The sequence below is a fragment of the Nerophis lumbriciformis genome, linkage group LG12, assembly GCF_033978685.3.
Source record: "Nerophis lumbriciformis linkage group LG12, RoL_Nlum_v2.1, whole genome shotgun sequence".
Classification (NCBI taxonomy): domain Eukaryota; kingdom Metazoa; phylum Chordata; class Actinopteri; order Syngnathiformes; family Syngnathidae; genus Nerophis; species Nerophis lumbriciformis.
The window spans coordinates 33,377,539-33,397,838 of NC_084559.2; the positions used below are offsets into that span (position 1 = coordinate 33,377,539).

Genomic DNA, 20,300 nt, shown 5'->3' on the forward strand with positions numbered 1-20,300 from the left:
GTAATTTTCTTAAACTACATGATATAATCCAATACAATAGCCTTCAAGTTATGTTTATGGCCTCACAAAGGACTCTACCTGCAAATATACAGAGTCTGTTTTCACTCAGAGATGGTCCACATGAACTCTGCACAGGATTTGAACTTGAAAGTATTTGTACAACCTTTCACTGGACAACTCACAACATGGCCTTCCGCAACATGTTCCTTCAAGTGGGCTATTAAAAAGTTGCCTTAAATGCTCCGTATCTGTTAAATAACTGCTTGAAACCAGTTCCAGTTACGGAGCATTTAAGGCAAATTTTTAATAACTCACTTGAAGGAACATGTTGCGGAAGGCCATGTTGTGAGTTGTCCAGTGAAAGGTTGTACAAATATTTTCAAATCAAAATCCTCATGTACCGTGAACATGTCTTGCAGACACAGGCATTTTGTAACTGCTGGTATTGGTGAAAGGGCGCAGTGGTTAGTGCTCATGTCTTAAAGTGAGAAGGTCCTGGGTTCGATTCCTAGGATCGGGGTCTTTCTGTGTGGATGTTGCATGTTCTCACTGTGACTGCATGGGGTCCTTCTAGGTATTGCTGCTTCCTCCAAAGTCATGCACCTGGGGATAGGCTGATTGGCAACAAGTTAGATTTGTTTTATGGTGAATTCCAGGCAACCACAGCTGCCAGTATTTTACTGTAATTTCTTTTTAGGTTTTTTGTAAACAGATTAACAATACATCAGTGTTTTTCATAGTAATTTTCCATAAGCAAAAACTGTTATCAACTGTAAAATTAACGGATTCAAGATCAACATACCGTGATGTTCTATACATCGTGACTGTATTTTTTACGGTGAATTCCTGGCAACCACAGCTGCAGGTATTTTACTGTAAATTGTGCAGATTTTTTTTTTTTTACATTGCACTCTTGCAAGATATATTTTATTCTCAATGAGTTTTTAGCTGGTTAAATGAAGGAAAATTAAAATGGAATGGAAAAGGTAGCTTCAACCTGGATAATGGGTTTCTCAAGCGCTATATAAATATAATTCACTTTGCTAATACATTGTTACTCGTTATTTCTGCTTCATTTACACAAGAAACAAATATAAGACTTTTTTCACCAAGTACCACCTCAGAAAAAACTTGCCTCTCCAAGTACCACCATAATGACCAACGGTAAAATACAGTTGCACAGTAGGCCTAAGTATTCATTAAAAACAAGGCAGAGGCTTTATTTAACAAGTATGTTTAATATTTTCGGCGACTGTAACATAATACATTACACAGTAACACTGTATTTGAATAGAGGAAAATAAAACACTGTACTTTAATCAAGTGATTATTTGGCGTACCACATTTTGAGAATCACTGCTTTAGTAATTTTTGCACTCTGTTTAAAAACGAATTTGCGTGAACTGCTGCGGTTGCGATACTCGCCGTCGTTTGGGAAAGGTGCAGTCAAAAGGTGAATAAAAAAACCACTGTGTCCTTATCTCAACAACAACATAGAAAACAACTGAACCGGTAGATCGGTTGGCGAGAACAAGCTGCTGAGAAGCCCTGAGAGAACGTTGTAGCCACAGTCCAAGAAGATGGTGGGAGAGCGCATCAGAGCGGCACACCGTCTGACAAGTCTGAATGGTTGGAGCTGAAGCTGGTGATGTAAAGGAGCTGTGGAGGAACTGACACGGGAGGCTCACTAACAACCTGGGGAGGGGAAATAAATGACAGTTGCAGCCACCTTGCAGATGATGATGACAATAATGTCAGTAGTAAAGCTGTCTTGACATACTGTACCTCTACCCTACGCTTTTCATCCTTATTGCATGGCGACCATGTTAGTGAGATGTGTGCAAAGTACATCATCAGTACAAAGTGAACATTACACCTCATCACAACTTGAAATCTTTTCAAATCCATTCAGCTCAACCGTTTTACTATTCACTCATGAGCCACAACAATAGGTAGGCTTGCGCGATCCAACACACATGTTCATGAAATCAAGAAATAATTAAGTCATGAAATTAAAGGCCTACTGAAACCCACTACTACCGACCACGCAGTCTGATAGTTTATACATCAATGACGAAATCTTAACATTGCAACACATGCCAATACGGCCGGGTTAGCTTACTAAAGTGCAATTTTAAATTTTGAGCGAAATATCCTGCTGAAAACGTCTCGGTATGATGACGCCTGCGTGTTACGTCACGGATTGTAGAGGACATTTTGGGACAGCATGGTGGCCAGCTATTAAGTCGTCTGTTTTCATCGCAAAATTCCACAGTATTCTGGACATCTGTGTTGGTAAATCTTTTGCAATTTGTTCAATGAACAATGGAGACAGCAAAGAAGAAAGCTGTAGGTGGGAAGCGGTGTATTGCGGCAGGTGTTGTGCCGTATAACGCACCCCCGCCATAGAATGCACCCCTTGACTGTTGTGCCGGATAACACAGCCGGTGTTTCATTGTTTACATTCCCTGAAGATGACAGTCAAGCTTTACCATTGGTCTGTGGAGAACTGGGACAACAGAGACTCTTATCAGGAGGACTTTGAGTTGGATACGCAGACACGGTACCGTGAGTATGCATGCAGCTGCGGCTTCCAAACATTTGATCACTTGCCCGTATGTGCGTGCCGCTATGTGCGTGTCACGTATGTAACTTTGGGGACTTTAGGGAAAAATATGTGCTGTATGAACTTTGGGGAGGTGAACGGTACTTTGGGCTGTGGGATTGAGTGTGTTGTGCAGGTGTTTGAGTTGTATTGGCGGGTTATATGGACGGGAGGGGGGAGGTGTTTGTTATGCGGGATTCATTTGTGGCATATTAAATATAAGCCTGGTTGTGTTGTGGCTAATAGAGTATATATATGTCTTGTGTTTATTTACTGTTTTAGCCATTCCCAGCTGAATATCAGGTCCCACCCGCCTCTCACAGCATCTTCCCTATCTGAATCGCTCCCACTGCCCTCTAGTCCTTCACTCTCACTTTCCCCATCCACGAATCTTTCATCCTCGCTCAAATTAATGGGGAAATCGTCGCTTTCTCGGTCCGAATCGCTCTCGCTGCTGGTGGCCAAGATTGTAAACAATGTGCGGATGTGAGGAGCTCCACAACCTGTGACGTCATGCTACTCGTCTGCTACTTCCGGTACAGGCAAGGCTTTTTTATCAGCGACCAAAAGTTGCGAACTTTATCGTCGATGTTCTCTACTAAATCCTTTCAGCAAAAATATGGCAATATCGCGAAATGATCAAGTATGACACATAGAATGGACCTGCTATCCCCGTTTGAATAAGAAAATCACATTTCAGTAGGCCTTTAAGTATTAAATAATAAAATCATCCTCGATTAAATGATTTAATAATTTTACATAATTCTACAATAAATCAATTAATGACACATTTAACAACACGTTTATGTATTTAATTTCAATTATAATTAGTTATTGACAGATTTAAGTAATTATTTAAAGATTATAATCAAAATTGACTGTAATATTACAGCAAATGACTGTAAAAAATTACAATACCATTACATTTCACAGCAAAATACTGTCATCGTGGTCGTCTGTAATATCACACGATTGAAACAAATTGAGTGATTTGTCTTTTGAACAGTAGGTGGTTTTATGCTGGTAAAGCGGGAGAGTAATAAACTATAACAATAAAATTGTGAAGTTAAATTATTTAGTTGTAACTTTCTTGTAATTAACTGTAAACTCATAGCTCTGCAGTTGCAGTAAATTGCGGTAACGATAAATGTTACTGTGAAACTAATGCAATTATTAGCCAGTAATTTGCTGTGAATTTACAAATGAATATTTTAAATGTCGTTGCCCATTACACAAAAGTTTGGTATGTTTACGTCATGCACTAAAAAAAAACTGATAGTTGCGTAAATTCGGTAGAAGGAAGCTTTCTTAAAACAAATGTAAAAAACGTTTGTTTGTTTTTTTACAAAAATGTGCGAACAAATTCAATATAAAGTGGCCAGAATTTGAATATTCATATAACTTGTCATTATTTGCTTATTATTTACTAATACAACGTTATAAATCTGTAAAATGTTCTTCTACTTTAGAGTGTAAAATAGAGATTATCAGATTAGGACTATCATCAGTAGCCAATATGAATCACAATAATACATTATTGTTATTATGATTATGTTATTTTTTTGTTGTATTTTTGATAGAGGGTATAAGTCTTTTACATTCTTCATTTGATTCAATCAACCCTATTATTTAGCTTTCACAACTATATTAATTCTATATTAACATTTATGCCGTCTTTTTTTTTAATAAGTTACACATTACACAATTTTTTTATTTTACAAAAGCACATAATGAGATAGTAATGTATTTTTGTTATTTTTAGATTGGCCTAATGTGTTGAGATTGGTATGAAAATATTTCTGCACTGAGAGGTTATTCCAACAAATTCAGAAGCTAAAATGGTTGTTAAATGATGTTATATGAAAATGCAAACATAAATGATTACAGTTATTGAGAATAGAGTTGTGTTACTATATATTGTGATGTTGTTGATGTTTACTCACGTCATCAAACTTTCTCTCTCTGTATGTGTCATCCTTGTCAATAAATGTCAGCATGATCCAGTCACAAAAAATAGTGCACTAATAGAACGAGAACATAACGTTGTTTGTGTCAGAAAATGCTTTTCATCATTTTGATAAATGAGGAAAAAATGGAATAACTCACAATTCCCACTGAAGTCAAGGCAGTCACTGTGCTGATGATGGTTGGGATTGGGCTAAATTTACCTGCCTGTAATAATTGTAACATAGTAATTCATGCAGAAATAACTGGAATTCTGATAAAAAATATTTTCCTACTTGTCCATGAACAATGATGTCCAAGCGGATGCCGTAGGCTTTGACAAGCGTCCGAGACTCTATCCCGTCTTTGCGGTAGTATTTTGCAAACCTTGGTGATGAAGATGTTTAGGGTAAAAATACACAACCACAATCTTCCAATTTTAGGATAATGCAATAGCAGTTAAGTGCCACCAGGACAAAAAATCATCAGGGAATGAAACGTGAACATACAGTAAGTATAACAAATTGTTCACCGAAATGAAACCCTGAAATTCGAAACAATGGAAAATTACAATGAAAAAAACTGAGGTATTGTTAATCTGTTTACAGAAAAACAAAAAAAAATTACGGTAAATTAATGGCAGATGTAGTTGCCAGGAATTCACCATAAAGCAAATAATTCCCAATTTCAGTGTTGCCAATCAGCCTATCCCCAGGTGCATGACTTTGGAGGAAGCCGCAGTACCCAGAAGGAACCCATGCAGTCACAGGAACAACATGCAAAGTCCACACAGAAAGACCCTGATCCCGGGAATCGAACCCAGGACCTTCACATGGTGAGGTACGAGCACTAACCACTGTGCCACTCTATCACCAATACTAGTATCTGCAAAATGCCTGTGTTTACAAGAGATGTGCGCAGTACATGAGGATTTGAACTTGAAAGTATTTGTACAACCTTTCACTGGACAACTCACAACATGGCCTTCGCAACAAGGAACCGTCCAGTTTCAGGTTGGCCGCTCCAACTCAAATATGAACTCTTAAAGAACATGAAAAATGGAAAAAAAAACCCTGGAGAAGATTTTTTTATTTTTTGAGTAACACAACCAAAGTTATTGCCAAAAATAGAGCACAAATTTACATGAAAGGACGAAAAAGTCTCCATTAGACTCTGAAGGTTTAAAAAGTATAAACATTTTTGTACACAACTAAAAAAGTGTGAAAAAATGTTGCTATAGTGTGGCAGCTATAAATTCTGCTTAGGGTCAAAAAAATGTAAACACTCTTAACTTCTTGAGGAATATTTTGTCCTGGTGGTATTTAAATGGGCTAAAAGTGTTTCCCATTGTATCGTTGCTATTTGAAATAATTAATATAAAAACAACAAAATTGAACATGAAAAAAACCCTGTTAGGAAAAAGTATTATTTTTGGAGTAACACAACCAAAGTAATGGCAAAAATTGAATAAATACTTACATAAAAGGACAAAACTATACAGTGAGTGTCAGAAAAGTATAAACATTGTTCCAAATTAAAAAAAAGTTGTGAAAACATTTTGTCATGGGTTGGGCTCCAAAAAACTTCTGCTTGGGGCCCAGATTTTTTATTCACTCTTAACTCCTTGATAACCTTTTTTGTCTTGGCGGTGCTTGACTGGGATAAAATAATGTTTTAGTGTATCATTGATATATGAAAGAATTTGAAAAAAAAAAAATTATAAGTGGACATGAACAAACCTCTTTTAGGTAAAATAATTATTTTTGGAGTAACACAACTAAAGTTATGGCCAAAAATAGTGCAAATATTTACATTAAAGGACAAAACTATACCGTGGGGGGTTAAAAAAAGTATAAAAATGGTTTCACATTAAAAAAAAAAAGGTGTGAAAACATTTTGCAATGGGGTTAGGCTCCAAAAAGATTCTGCTTAGGATTACATTTTTTTATTCACTCTTAACTCCCAGAGGACCTTTTCTGTCATGGAAGTACTTAACTGGGTTAACATGATTTTCCAGTGTATCATTGATGTATAGAATAATTTGAAATAATTAAAAAAAAAAACCTCTTGGGGGGGAAAAAATTATCCATTTAGAGTAACACAAAAAAAGTTGTGGCCAAAAACAGCAAAACTTTACCCGAAAGCACGAAAAAGTCCCCAATATACACTGAGAATAAAACTAAAGGAAAGGTTAAATTTACCTGCAATAGTATCCAGAGTTGGCTTGATCCTTTCTGAGATCAAGACGCCTGAAGGAATATTTGGGCTTGCAACGGGAAGGATCCAGATCCAGGTCACAGTTCCAATTTATGAAAACACCAATCACTCCTCCCTGAAAAATTACCATAAAACCATGTACTACTGTCAGAGGTGGGTAGTAACGCGCTACATTTACTCCGTTACATGTACTTGAGTAACTTTTGGGATAAATTGTACTTCTAAGAGTAGTTTTAATGCAACATACTTTTACTTTTACTTGAGTATATTTATAGAAAAGAAACGCTACTTTTACTCCGCTACTTTTATCTACATTCAGCTCGCTACTCGCTACTAATTTTTATCGATCTGTTAATGCACGCTTTGTTTGTTTTGGTCTGTCAGACAGACCTTCATAGTGCCTGCGTTTCAACAAATACAGTCACTGGTGACGTTCACTCCGTTCCACCAATCAGATGCAGTCACTGGTGACGTTGGACCAATCAAACAGAGCCAGGGGTCACATGACCTGACTTAAACAAGTTGAAAAACTTATTGGGGTGTTACCATTTAGTGGTCAATTGTACGGAATATGTACTGTACTGTGCAATCTACTAATACAAGTTCCAATCAATCAATCAAAAGTGTGAAGGAAAAAAGACCATTTTTTATTTCAACCGTACACCCCGTCAAAAGCCTAAAGACTGACTGCACAGTTCCTGTCTTCACAATAAAAGTGCCGCTCCATCGCGCCTGCGCTTTCAAAATAAGAGTCTCCGAAAGCCTGCGCAAACAAGCTAGCAAGCTACGGAGTTTGCCGCCAATGTATTTCTTGTAAAGTGTATAAAAACGAATATGGAAGCTGGACATATAAGATGCCAAAAACCAACCACTTTCATGTGGTATTGGACAGAAAGGAGGAACTTTTTTTCTCCTCCATTTGAAAACGTGGACGTTTGTCATCACTGCTGTCTGATTACAATCAATGCAAGTCATCAGAATCAGGTAATACACCAACTTATATTCTTGAAAGGAATCTATATGTGTTAAACATGCATGTATATTCATTAAAACACTATTAACATGTAAACAAAAACGGCAAAAAATATATATATAAATTATATATTGTATATATCAATGTATGTATATATATAAATAAATAAATATATATATATATATATATATGTGTGTGTATATATATATATATATATATATATATATATATATATATATATATGATATGTGTGTGTATGTTACTCATCAGTTACTCAGTACTTGAGTAGTTTTTTTACAACATACTTTTTACTTTTACTCAAGTAAATATTTGGGTGACTACTCCTTACTTTTACTTGAGTAATACATCTCTAAAGTAACAGTACTCTTACTTGAGTACAATTTCTGGCTACTCTACCCACCTCTGACTACTATATGTATCTGTGGAAATCATGTTTATTATTTAATCTACACAATCCAATACAAAAGCTGAAGCACCTATTTACAGTCATTTCTAAAGATTATTATTTGTGTCTACACTCCAGTATTTGTGTTAGAACGACACATAAGCCTGCAGCCAGGTGGCGGCGATGCTCAATCTAATCAACAGGCTCCTTGTTCTACCTAGTAGAAGTGATAAGTACACAGGAACACATGCAGTGCTAATGGAGGCGAACAGTTAGATAAAGGTGGGAATCTTTGGGCACCTATTGCTTCAATTCGGTTCCAATTCTCGGGGTGACATCTCCATTCAGAATCAATTCTCAATTCAAAATCCATCCATCCATCCATTTTCTGGAGGTGGGAGGAAGCCGGAGTACCCGGAGGGAACCCACGCAGTCACGGGGAGAACATGCAAACTCCGCACAGAAGGGTCCCGAGCGCAGGATCGAACCCAGGACCTTCGTATTGTGAGGCAGACGCACTATGATTCTTGTAATATATTACTAGCTATATAAAATGTAAATAAACCTTTTCAAAACAGGTTACAGGTTGGTTGCTGACCTATGACTTATACGCGATATGAAAACAGCTTTTGAAAATTACAAAAATCCCACAATGTTAATATATCTAGTCCAGGGGTCGGCAACCCAAAATGTTGAAAGAGCCATATTGGACCAAAAATGCAAAAACAAATCTGTCTGGAGCCGCAACAAATTAAAAGCTGTATTACATACAGATAGTGTGTCATGAGATATACCTTGAATTAAGAGGACTTAAAGGAAACTAAATGACCTCAAATATACCTACAGAGGTATAATGATGCAATATGTACATATAGCTAGCCTAAATAGCATGTTAGCATCGATTAGCTACTTGCAGTCATGCAGTGACCAAATATGCCTGATTAGCACTCCACACAAGTCAATAACATCAACAAAACTCACTTTTGTGCATTCATGCACAACCTTAAAAGTTTGGTGGACAAAATAAGACAGAAAAAGAAGTGGCATAAAACACGTCCTAGAAAGTCGGAGAAAGTTATACATGTAAACAAACTACGGTGAGTTCAAGGACCGCCAAAATTAGTAGGACAAAACGGCACTCACCAAATACTCGAATCAGTGAAGCATGTTTAATATAAACAATGTGCTTTATAACAATTAGGGAGGTTTGTCTCATGTTTGTCCTCCTACAGAAACCATATTAAAACAAAAAATGTTTATTTTTCCCCTCATCTTTTTCCATTTTTCATACATTTTTGAAAAAGCTCCAGAGAGCCACTAGGACGGCGCTAAAGAGCCGCATGCGGCTCTAGAGCCGCGAGTTGCCGACCCCTGATTTAGTCAAATAAAACACCAACACCAACGCAATGCCAGCCTTGCAAACCTTAGGGTAGAAATGTCATTGAGAAGACATACAAATACATCCATCCATCCATCCATTTTCTACCGCTTATTCCCTTTGGGGTCGCGGGGGGCGCTGGAGCCTATCTCAGCTACAATCGGGCGGAAGGCGGGGTACACCCTGGACAAGTCGCCACCTCATCGCAGGGCCAACACAGATAGACAGACAACATTCACACTCACATTCACACACTAGGGCCAATTTAGTGTTGCCAATCAACTTATCCCCAGGTGCATGTCTTTGGAAGTGGGAGGAAGCCGGAGTACCCGGAGGGAACCCACGCAGTCACGGGGAGGACATGCAAACTCCACACAGAAAGATCCCGAGCCCGGGATTGAACCCAAGACTACTCAGGACCTTCGTATTGTGAGGCAGATGCACTAACCCCTCTTCCACCGTGAAGCCCCATACAAATACAATACTTATTAAATACAATAGTAAAAAAAGAAAAAACACAAATTAATGAAAGCAACAGTATCAATAATAGTTCCATCCATCCATCCATTTTCTACCGCTTATTCCCTTTGGGGTCGCGGGGGGCGCTGGAGCCTATCTCAGCTACAATCGGGCGGAAGGCGGGGTACACCCTGGACAAGTCGCCACCTCATCGCAGGGCCAACACAGATAGACAGACAACATTCACACTCACATCCACACACTAGGGCCAATTTAGTGTTGCCAATCAACTTATCCCCAGGTGCATGTCTTTGGAAGTGGGAGGAAGCCGGAGTACCCGGAGGGAACCCACGCAGTCACGGGGAGGACATGCAAACTCCACACAGAAAGATCCCGAGCCCGGGATTGAACCCAAGACTACTCAGGACCTTCGTATTGTGAGGCAGATGCACTAACCCCTCTTCCACCGTGAAGCCCCATACAAATACAATACTTATTAAATACAATAGTAAAAAAAGAAAAAAACACAAATTCATGAAAGCAACAGTATCAATAATAGTTCCATCCATCCATCCATTTTCTACCGCTTATTCCCTTCGGGGTCGCGGGGGGCGCTGGAGCCTATCTCAGCTACAATCGGGCGGAAGGCGGGGTACACCCTGGACAAGTCGCCACCTCATCGCAGGGCCAACACAGATAGACAGACAACATTCACACTCACATTCACACACGAGGGCCAATTTAGTGTTGCCAATCAACCTATCCCCAGGTGCATGTCTTTGGAGGTGGGAGGAAGCCGGAGTACCCGGAGGGAACCCACGCAGTCACGGGGAGAACATGCAAACTCCACACAGAAAGATCCCGAGCCTGGGATTGAACCCCAGACTACTCAGCACCTTCGTATTGTGAGGCAGACGCACTAACCCCTCTTCCACCGTGCTGCCCATCAATAATAGTTGTTTAAGGTTTTTAATCCAAAACTTGATTCCTTAAGAAAAAGTGCCCCAAAAAAATTATCGAAAATTATGATTTAGAATCAAAATAAATAAAAATCACGATTTAAATGTGAATCTATTTTTTTGGAGCACCCTTAACTACCACTAACCGTCCTGCAGAGCTCACTGAAGTTCTCCCGGGCTTGATGGGCAATATATCCTAGTCGGAAATTTGGACAGTAGGGCTCCTTCTCCTCATCGTACTGACATCTGCTGAGGTATTTGTGCATGTTGCGCTTGTTTGAAGCATCTTTAATATTACCCCTGTCGGAGAGAAGAACGATTCTAAAGTCACTCCTATGATCAGCGTGTGTGTGTGTGCGTGTGTACCTCAGCACTCCAAACTTTGGGAAGCGTATGGAGTTTCTGATGAATACTGTGAAATTGATGGCTTCCACCAAAGCTGGTTCTCTGTAAGAATTACACACATGTTTATTTACATATTCAATATTGCAATACATGACCCAACAGCCTCAAAAACAGCTTTTACCATCGAGCTGTGAAATGCATTCCTCCACCCAGGGGCGCCGAAAAGGGGGGGTAAAGGAGACGGATTCTAGGGGCCCATGATGGAGGGGGGCCCAGAGAGGCCCCTAATGATGATGAAATTATAATACAGAAAAAATAATGACACTGTGTTGGGGGCCCTGTAAAGATTATTTTCATGGGGCCCAAAATCCCTAGCGGCGCCCCTGCCTCCACCCACCCTGTTAACACGTGTAGCTGCAATATTAGGGATGTGCCGATTGATCAGTATCAGACAATTTCTCTTGAAAAAACATTGCCGATCCCCTCTGGTTGATAGAGTATTTGTTTTTAGTCTGCCAGCTGACAAGCAACTAGCAGCTGATCATGTGTCTCCAAACATAGTACGGAGCTGCTCCTCGAAGCTCACAATAATTACCTCCATTAAGGCAAATAAACTAATTTTTTCGTGTTTTATTTATTTATTTATTTGAATTAGGACAATGCATATTCATCAACATAGAGCAACAAAGTAAATATGCTGGAGTTAGCACAATAGCTAATTTTCATCCTTTGTCCTAAGGCAGGTTAATACAGTAAACATTCAACAGGTCATGATACAAAAGAATACATAAATCACAAGACATTACACATTACAAGTATACCATAAGCACAGACCATGGATAAAAAAACAAACAACAAAAATAAGTGAATCAAAAAAAAAAACCCATCTCAACTCTTGGTTTGGCAAACGATGCTGAAATTATTTATGATCCTCTATTTATAGGTACCTCCAAAAGTAGGGATGTCCGATAATGGCTTTTTGCCCATATCCGATATTCCGATAATGTCCAACTCTTTAATTACCGATACCGATATCAACCGATATATACAGTCGTGGAATTAACACATATTATGCCTAATTTGGACAACCAGGTATGGTGAAGATAAGGTACTTTTAAAAAAATTAATAAAATAAAATAAGATAAATAAATTAAAAGCATTTTCTTGGATAAAAAATAAAGTAAAACAATATAAAAACAGTTACATTGAAACTAGTAATTAATGAAAATTAGTAAAATTAACTGTTAAAGGTTAGTACTATTAGTGGACCAGCAGCACGCACAATCATGTGTGCTTACGGACTGTATCCCTTGCAGACTGTATTGATATATATTGATATATAATGTAGGAACCAGAATATTAATAACAGAAAGAAACAACCCTTTTGTGTGAATGAGTGTGATGGGGAGGAATGTTTTTTGGGTTGGTACACTAAGTGTATCTTGTGTTTTTTATGTTGATTTAATTAAAAACAAAACAAAAAAAACACAAAAACAAAAAAACGATACCGATAATTTCCGATATTACATTTTAACACATTTATCGGCCGATAATATCGGCCTGCCATCTCTATCCAAAAGTCCCACAATAACACCTTTTGTCTTTTAAATGATTTTAAAACTCCACAACAAGGCTGTCCAAAGTGCACCCGGGGACTATTTTTGGCCTGTACTGTAGCATCGTTACATTTGGCCCCAAGTAGGGATAGGCGAATGTGGTCTAAAATCTATATTGTAATACACATTGCAGACTCCTGACGATATATATCACAATATATTATTTGGCATGTAAACGATAATAGAACCATTTCAAAATGGGTTACAAAGGCTCACAATTTGGCACAATTTAGCTGCTGACATATTCTGTCATTTCTGTTCGTATTACTTGTCAAAGCTATTATTAATCTACTTGTTAATGTATTGTTATTATTTGGTTACTTTCTGTTGTAACATGTTTCTATCTACACTTCTGTTCAAATGTGATAAACACGTATGCTTCTGTTATTTGGATACTTAACATTAGTTTTGGTCGATACTACAAATGTAGGTATCGATCCAATACCAAGTAGTTACAGCGGCAGTAAAAATGATGATACTGATATTTAAAATGTTCAATATCATTGAATGATAACATTTTTGATCACAAATATACTTAGACAAAATCAAAATGGCGTTGTAACAATATCAATTCAATATTTACATTATTTCCTAGTATTGGTTCTGATTCAAATCCTTTGGTTTTTGCTCTAAAGCCTTTCTGAGACTATTTCCTGAGATTGTAAATAACAAAAACAAAATATGTTTTCATAATAAAAAATATACATCCAACCACTGTGGTATTGATCATATACTGCTAATATACTTGATATTGTGACTGTCGATATTTGTATCGATTCTCCCACCTTTGTTTACATTCATGAGCGCTAGCGTGCGGGTAGCATATCCTCCTACGTAGTGTCGTGTAGCATGTTTTGCTATTCCTTGTCCTCCAGTGATGATGATACTTGGAGGCAAGGATTGCTGACTTTAAAGTGGCTTTGCACTGTGGAGGGACATTAGGATTAAGGATGAGTTTGCTTGCTTGTCGCCGGACAGAGCTAGAATGTGTCATTGACATGCATATCATCACGATGTAACATTAGTATTAAAAGCTGTATCGTCGACCAAATGTCTGTCATTTATATCGTATATCATCTATATCACGCAACAATATCCCCCAGCTATTTTCTTTTAAATTGAGTCATTAATAATGCAATGTATTATCATATGTATATACAGTATATACGTATAACACTGACTTGATTTGAAGATGTTGTTTTGTTCAGATCTGGTTGGTTATGGCATCTTTAATGAACAAAATGTATAGTAAATGTAAATTAAAGTGCCCCCCTGACATTATTGTACAAGAAACAAATTCAAAATTTCAAGATTGAATGTCAGCCCAAAAAAAACTGACCTGAGTTTTGTGCACATATACAAATTGTTTCTGCAATGATGGCAGACAAGTGAAGATAAATCCAATATATAAATAATATAGTCATACTTGCCAACCTTGAGACCTTCGAATTCGGGAGATTGGGGGGAGGGGGGTGGTTGAGGTGGGCGGGGTTGGGGGGCGAGGTTTGGTGGTAGCGGGGGTGTATATTGTAGCCCGGAAGAGTTAGGGATGCAAGGGATTCTGGGTATTTGTTCTGTTGTGTTTATGTTGTGTTACGGTGCGGATGTTCTCCCGAAATGTGTTTGTCATTCTTGTTTGGTGTGGGTTCACAGTGTGGCGCATATTTGTAACAGTGTTAAACTTGTTTATACGGCTCCCCTCAGTGTGACCTGTATGGCTGTTGACCAAGTATGCCTTGCAGTCACTTTCGTGTGTATGCAGAAGCCGCAAAGAACATGTGACTGGGTCGGCATGCTGTTTGTATGGTGAAAAAGCTGACGCGCCGACAGGTTGTAGAGGGCGCTAACGGCAGTGCCATCACAGCACGCCCTTAATATAGTTGTCTGGGTGAAAATTGGGAGAAATTCGGGAGAATGGTTGCCCCGGCAGATCCTTTTCAACCCATATTCAATTGAATGCACTAAAAAGACAAAATATTTGACGTTCAAACTCATAAACTTTTTTTTTTTTTTTTTTGCAAATAATAATTAACTTAGAATTTCATGGCTGCAACACGTGCCAAAGTAGTTGGGAAAGGTCATGTTCACCACTGTGTTACATCACCTTTTCTTTTAACAACACTCAATAAACGATTGGGAACTGAGGAAACTAATTGTTGAAGCTTTGAAAGTGTAATTCTTTCCCATTCTTGTTTTATGTAGAGCTTCAGTCGTTCAACAGTCCGGGGTCTCCGCTGTCGTATTTTACGCTTCATAATGCGCCACACATTTTCGATGGGAGACAGGTCTGGACTGCAGGCGAGCCAGGAAAGTACCCGCACTCTTTTTTTACGAAGCCACGCTGTGGTAACACATGCTGAATGTGGCTTGGCATTGTCTTGCTGAAATAAGCAGGGGCGTCCATGAAAAAGACGGCGCTTAGATGGCAGCATATGTTGTTCCAAAACCTGTATGTACCTTTCAGCATTAATGGTGTGTGAGTGTATAAGTTACCCATGCCTTGGGCACTAATGCACCCCCATATCATCACAGATGCTGGCTTTTGAACTTTGCGTCGATAACAGTCTGGATGGTTCGCTTCCCCTTTGGTCCGGATGACACGATGTCGAATATTTCCAAAAACAATTTGAAATGTGGACTCGTCAGACCACAGAACACTTTTCCACTTTGCATCAGTCCATCTTAGATGATCTCGGGCCCAGAGAAGCCGGCGGCGTTTCTGGATGTTGTTGATAAATGGCTTTCGCTTTGCATAGTAGAGCTTTAACTTGCACTTTCAGATGTAGCGACGAACTGTATTTAGTGACAGTGGTTTTCTGAAGTGTTCCTGAGCCCATGTGGTGATATCCTTTAGAGATTGATGTCGGTTTTTGATACAGTGCCGTCTGAGGGATCGAAGGACACGGTCATTCAATGTTGGTTTCTGGCTATGCCGCTTACGTGGAGTGATTTCTCCAGATTTTCTGAACCTTTTGATGATATTATGGACCGTAGATGTTGAAATCCCTACATTTCTTGCAATTGCACTTTGAGAAACGTTGTTCTTAAACTGTTTGACTATTTGCTCACGCAGTTGTGGACAAAGGGGTGTACCTCGCCCCATCCTTTCTTGAGAAAGACTGAGCATTTTTTGGGAAGCTGTTTTTATACCCAATCATGGCACCCACCTGTTCCCAATTAGCCTGCACACCTGTGGGATGTTCCAAATAAGTGTTTGATAAGCATTCCTCAACTTTATCAGTATTTATTGCCACCTTTCCCAACTTCTTTGTCACATGTTGCTGGCATCAAATTCTAAAGTTAATGATTATTTGCAAAAAAAAAATGTTTATCAGTTTGAACATCAAATATGTTGTCTTTGTAGCATATTCAACTGAATATGGGTTGAAAATGATTTGCAAATCATTGTATTCCATTTATATTTACATCTAACACAATTTCCCAACTCATATGGAAACGGGGTTTGTAGTATTGAAAGATCTTTATATTACGAATTGCATGATTTTTTTAATTCATGTGCATTTTTTCCACTTTTACGCAACACTTTATTGACTATAAATATAGCAAACCAAATTATAGTGTAGGCGTGGAAGCTTCACCCTCCTTACCGCTGCACAGCATACTCCTCAATAGGGCACCACGTTTGGATCTCACAGGTTTTAAAGGTGCGGTTGTAATATGGAATGCACCTTCCAGTCCGCCGACCTGTGTGACCAACATAACTAAAAATACAGAAGTTTCTTAAAATACTTCATAGTTAAAAATGAAGAGCATACCGTGGCCATCAAAGTCCACCTCTCCTTGGACACAGTCTGAGTCCCTTGAGCAGTTGGCTTTTGCAACATCAAAATACTGCAACCAAAGAAAAGTGTGTTTTTACCACATGATATCATTGAGTTATACTCTTTGACACAAGGACAGCTACCTCGGCGCAGGTTCCTTGCTTCTGGTCATATGTGACTTCTCGTCTCAGTATTGTACTGATGACATCACCACCCTACACGAGAGAGGTCGCAATCAGATTATGTGAACGTCCATGATGCAACATATGTGTGGTATACTGTAGCTTCTGCACCTCTGATGGTCGGACATATTCCACAGTGTCCAGGATTTGATCGCCACGAATCGCTGAGCCTTTCATGCGAGTGTAAACAGAGCTTTCAGGACGTGTTTCGCTCTCTTGGTACGCTTTCTGACTTATGAACACGTACCTTGAGAACACAAACAACAACACTTCTGATGATGATGATAATCATGACACTCTTCTATCATTTCTGTGCATCTGAGACCTGCAAAAGCTCCAATCGGCATCATTATAACAATAACAGATGACTAAAAATGTAGAAAATGTTTAAATAGTACAAATAATGTCTTATTGTCTGGCATTTTGTGTTGTTAATTGCATTGCATGCAATCAGAAAATGATTATTACACAAATACAAGGCTTACCAGACAAAGTAGGTGATGACAATAAACTGAACTCCTCTGTATATGACTCCAAGAGTTGTGTTTTTAACCACCATGATCTTTGGGGTCTCATAGTCCCAGAAACCAAGAAAATAGTCTTTTAAAAATGCAATGAATCCCATAATTGATTTATAAAATACCTGCTTGCCGAAAAGTTGATTTGATATCTTTAAATTTCTATTGATATATTCCTCTACGCTCTCTGCCTCTCCACCCAGCTCCAGTCTGCATGTCCTTCATGCATTACTGTACTTAGCCCAAGCAGAACATATGAGGGGGTGGGGCTACATTGTAGTGTATAGATAGATCTACTGTATTTTAGCCTGATGGTCTCTGTGTTTAAGTCATTTTAGTCTGGAGCTAATGTATTTCAAATATTTCCTATGGGCACTTTGATATTTCTAATTAATAATTAATGATAATTCATTCATCAAATCTAGTAAATTGTCACACAAGTATGAACTCACACATAAGCAGTAACTGCACAAACCATTATTATATGAAAACTATACTAAATATACTATATTAATGTTATATTAAAGGTATTTCAGAGCCCAAAAAAAGTCTGCGGGCTATAGAGCGTTTTCTATTAGGGCTCCAGTACTCTGGAATGCCCTCCCGGTAACAATTAGAGATGCTACCTCAGTAGAAGCATTTAAGTCCCATCTTAAAACTCATTTGTATACTCTAGCCCCCCTATAAACTCCCTTTTTAGACCAGTTGATCTGCCGTCTCTTTTCTGCTCTGCCCCCCTCTCCTGCATGGAGAGGTTATTAGGTGACCACAGATGATGCCCTACACTGTAAAAAAAATTCTGTTAAAAACTACTGGCAGCTACGGCTGCCAAACGAAAACCATAAAATTAAAGTAAAACATTGTAACATTGTAACGTACTCTACGAGCTATCGTCACGTCCGCTTTTCATCCATTCTAACATCGTTCAGACCCAGTCACAAGATATGTGCGGCTTCTGCACGCACACACATTAGAATGCAACGTATACTTCATCAACAGCGATACAGGTTACACTGAGGGCAGCCGAATAAAAAACTTTAACACTGTTAGAAATATACGCCACACTGTGAATCCACACCAAACCAGAACTTTTTGCAGCACTAACTCTTCCGGGACGCTACAAGGCGTGTGTATGTGGGGGGGAGATTTGGTGGTAGCGGGGTTGTATTTTGTAGCGTCCCGGAAGAGTTAGTGCTGCAAAGGATTCTGGGTATTTGTTCTGTTGTGTTTATGTTGTGTTACGGTGCGGATGTTCTCCCGAAATGTGTTTGTCATTATTGTTTGGTGTGGATTCACAGTGTGGCGTATATTTCTAACAGTGTTAAAGTTTTTTACACTGGCACCCTCAGTGTAACCTGTATCCTTGTTGATGAAGTATGCGTTGCATTCGCTCGTGTGTGCGTACTGAAGCCGCACATATCTTGTGACTGGTCTGAACGATGTTAGAATGGATGAAAAGCGGATGTGACGATAGCTCGTAGAGTACGTTAAAGGTTAATTTGTTCAACCTTGTCCCACGGCTTTGTTCAGTTTTAAAATTTGGCCCACTCTGTATTTGAGTTTAACACCCCAGTGTTAGATTGTTAGTATGGACATAGACTTTTATATAACAAGCTACATATTTAATGAAAGATAATTACTGTAATTTTACATGAATTTGAAAGTAATTTAAGAAAATAGAAAATGCTATGTATAATTAATTTGGTATTTTTCTGTAAAAAAAAAAAAAGACGTATACATAGTTTGTCATTACTGGCATATTACTTAAAATAACAGGCGGATTGTTTATTTACAGATAATGTCTTCAATTCTACAGTTTTATAAAATATTTTTAAAAAAACAGAAAAATTACAATAGAAATTTAGAGTAAATTAACCATAAAAATTGGATTTTTTTTTTACAGTGTAGCTGTTCAAAGTCAGCACCCGGGGTGGACCACTCATCTGTGCATCAGTTGATGACGTCTCTGCGATGCTGACTTGTCTCCACTCAAGATGATCTCCTGCTGGCCCCACCATCGACTGGAGTCTCACACTATTAACTAGATTCACTCGACGTACATTGCACCGGTCGCCCATGGGGTTTGGGTCCCCATATCTGCTGTCCCCTCCAAGGTTTCTCATTGTATCCCATTGGGTTGTGTTTTTTCTTGTCCTGATGTGGAATCTGAGCCGAGGATGTCGTTGTGGCTTGTGCAGCCCTTTGAGACACTCGTGATTCAGGGCTATACAAATAAACTTTGATTGATTGATTGATATGTTCTTGTCGATTATAACAGATTTTGAAAACACCATATTTTGACACAGTTTATGAATATATCATTACAGATATTCAGTAGTCATAATATACCAGTGTTTTTCAACCACTGTGCCGCGGCACACTAGTGTGCCGTGAGATACAGTCTGGTGTGCTGTGGTAGATTATCTAGTTTCACCTATTTGGGTTAAAAATATTTTTTGCAAAAGTAATTATAGTCTGCAAATGATGTGTTATTGTTGAGTGTCTGTACTGTCTGGAGATCAGCAGACTTACCACGTTATACTCTTCCATATCAGTAGATGGCAGCCGGTAGCTAACGGCTTTGTAGATGTCGGAAACAGCGGGAGGCAGCGTGCAGGTAAAAAGGTGTCTAATGCTTAAACCAAAAATAAACAAAAGGTGAGTGCCACTAAGAAAAGGCATTGGAGCTCAGGGAAGGCTATGCAGAACGAAACTAAAACTGAACTGGTTTACAAAGTAAACAAACAGAATGCTGGACGACAGCAAAGACTTACCGTTACTGTGGAGCAAAGACAATGTACATCCGAACATGGCATGACAATCAACAATGTCCCCACAAAGAAGGATAAAAACAACTGAATTATTCTTGATTGCTAAAACAAAGTAGGTGCGGGAAATATCGCTCAAAGGAAGACA

General features: G+C 38.7%; 1 protein-coding gene across 1 annotated transcript; it reads right to left on the reverse strand.

Annotated features, from left to right (window-relative positions):
- Positions 1-1,596: 1,596 nt before the first annotated feature.
- p2rx2 (purinergic receptor P2X, ligand-gated ion channel, 2) lies at positions 1,597-17,506 on the reverse strand. The gene is made up of 12 exons (XM_061985799.1): positions 17,352-17,506; positions 16,978-17,113; positions 16,828-16,899; positions 16,679-16,754; positions 16,511-16,607; positions 11,308-11,388; positions 11,088-11,241; positions 6,751-6,881; positions 4,846-4,936; positions 4,712-4,777; positions 4,549-4,626; positions 1,597-1,695 (listed from the first exon to the last, which is right to left on the reverse strand). Exons 1-12 carry the CDS (start codon positions 17,489-17,491, stop codon positions 1,597-1,599), a joined length of 1,221 nt encoding a protein of 406 aa, XP_061841783.1. The 5' UTR covers positions 17,492-17,506.
- Positions 17,507-20,300: the final 2,794 nt, after the last annotated feature.

Excerpts from the sequence above, each read along its gene's own strand:
- p2rx2 (XM_061985799.1), bottom strand. The coding sequence starts at position 17,491 with ATGGGATTCATTGCATTTTTAAAAGACTATTTTCTTGGTTTCTGGGAC. Across the intron at positions 11,389-16,510 it reads GAGGAGTATGCTGTGCAGCG|AGAACCAGCTTTGGTGGAAG; the intron begins GTAAGGAGGGTG and ends TAATTCTTACAG. Across the intron at positions 4,937-6,750 it reads AACTCTGGATACTATTGCAG|GTTTGCAAAATACTACCGCA; the intron begins GTAAATTTAACC and ends TTCATCACCAAG.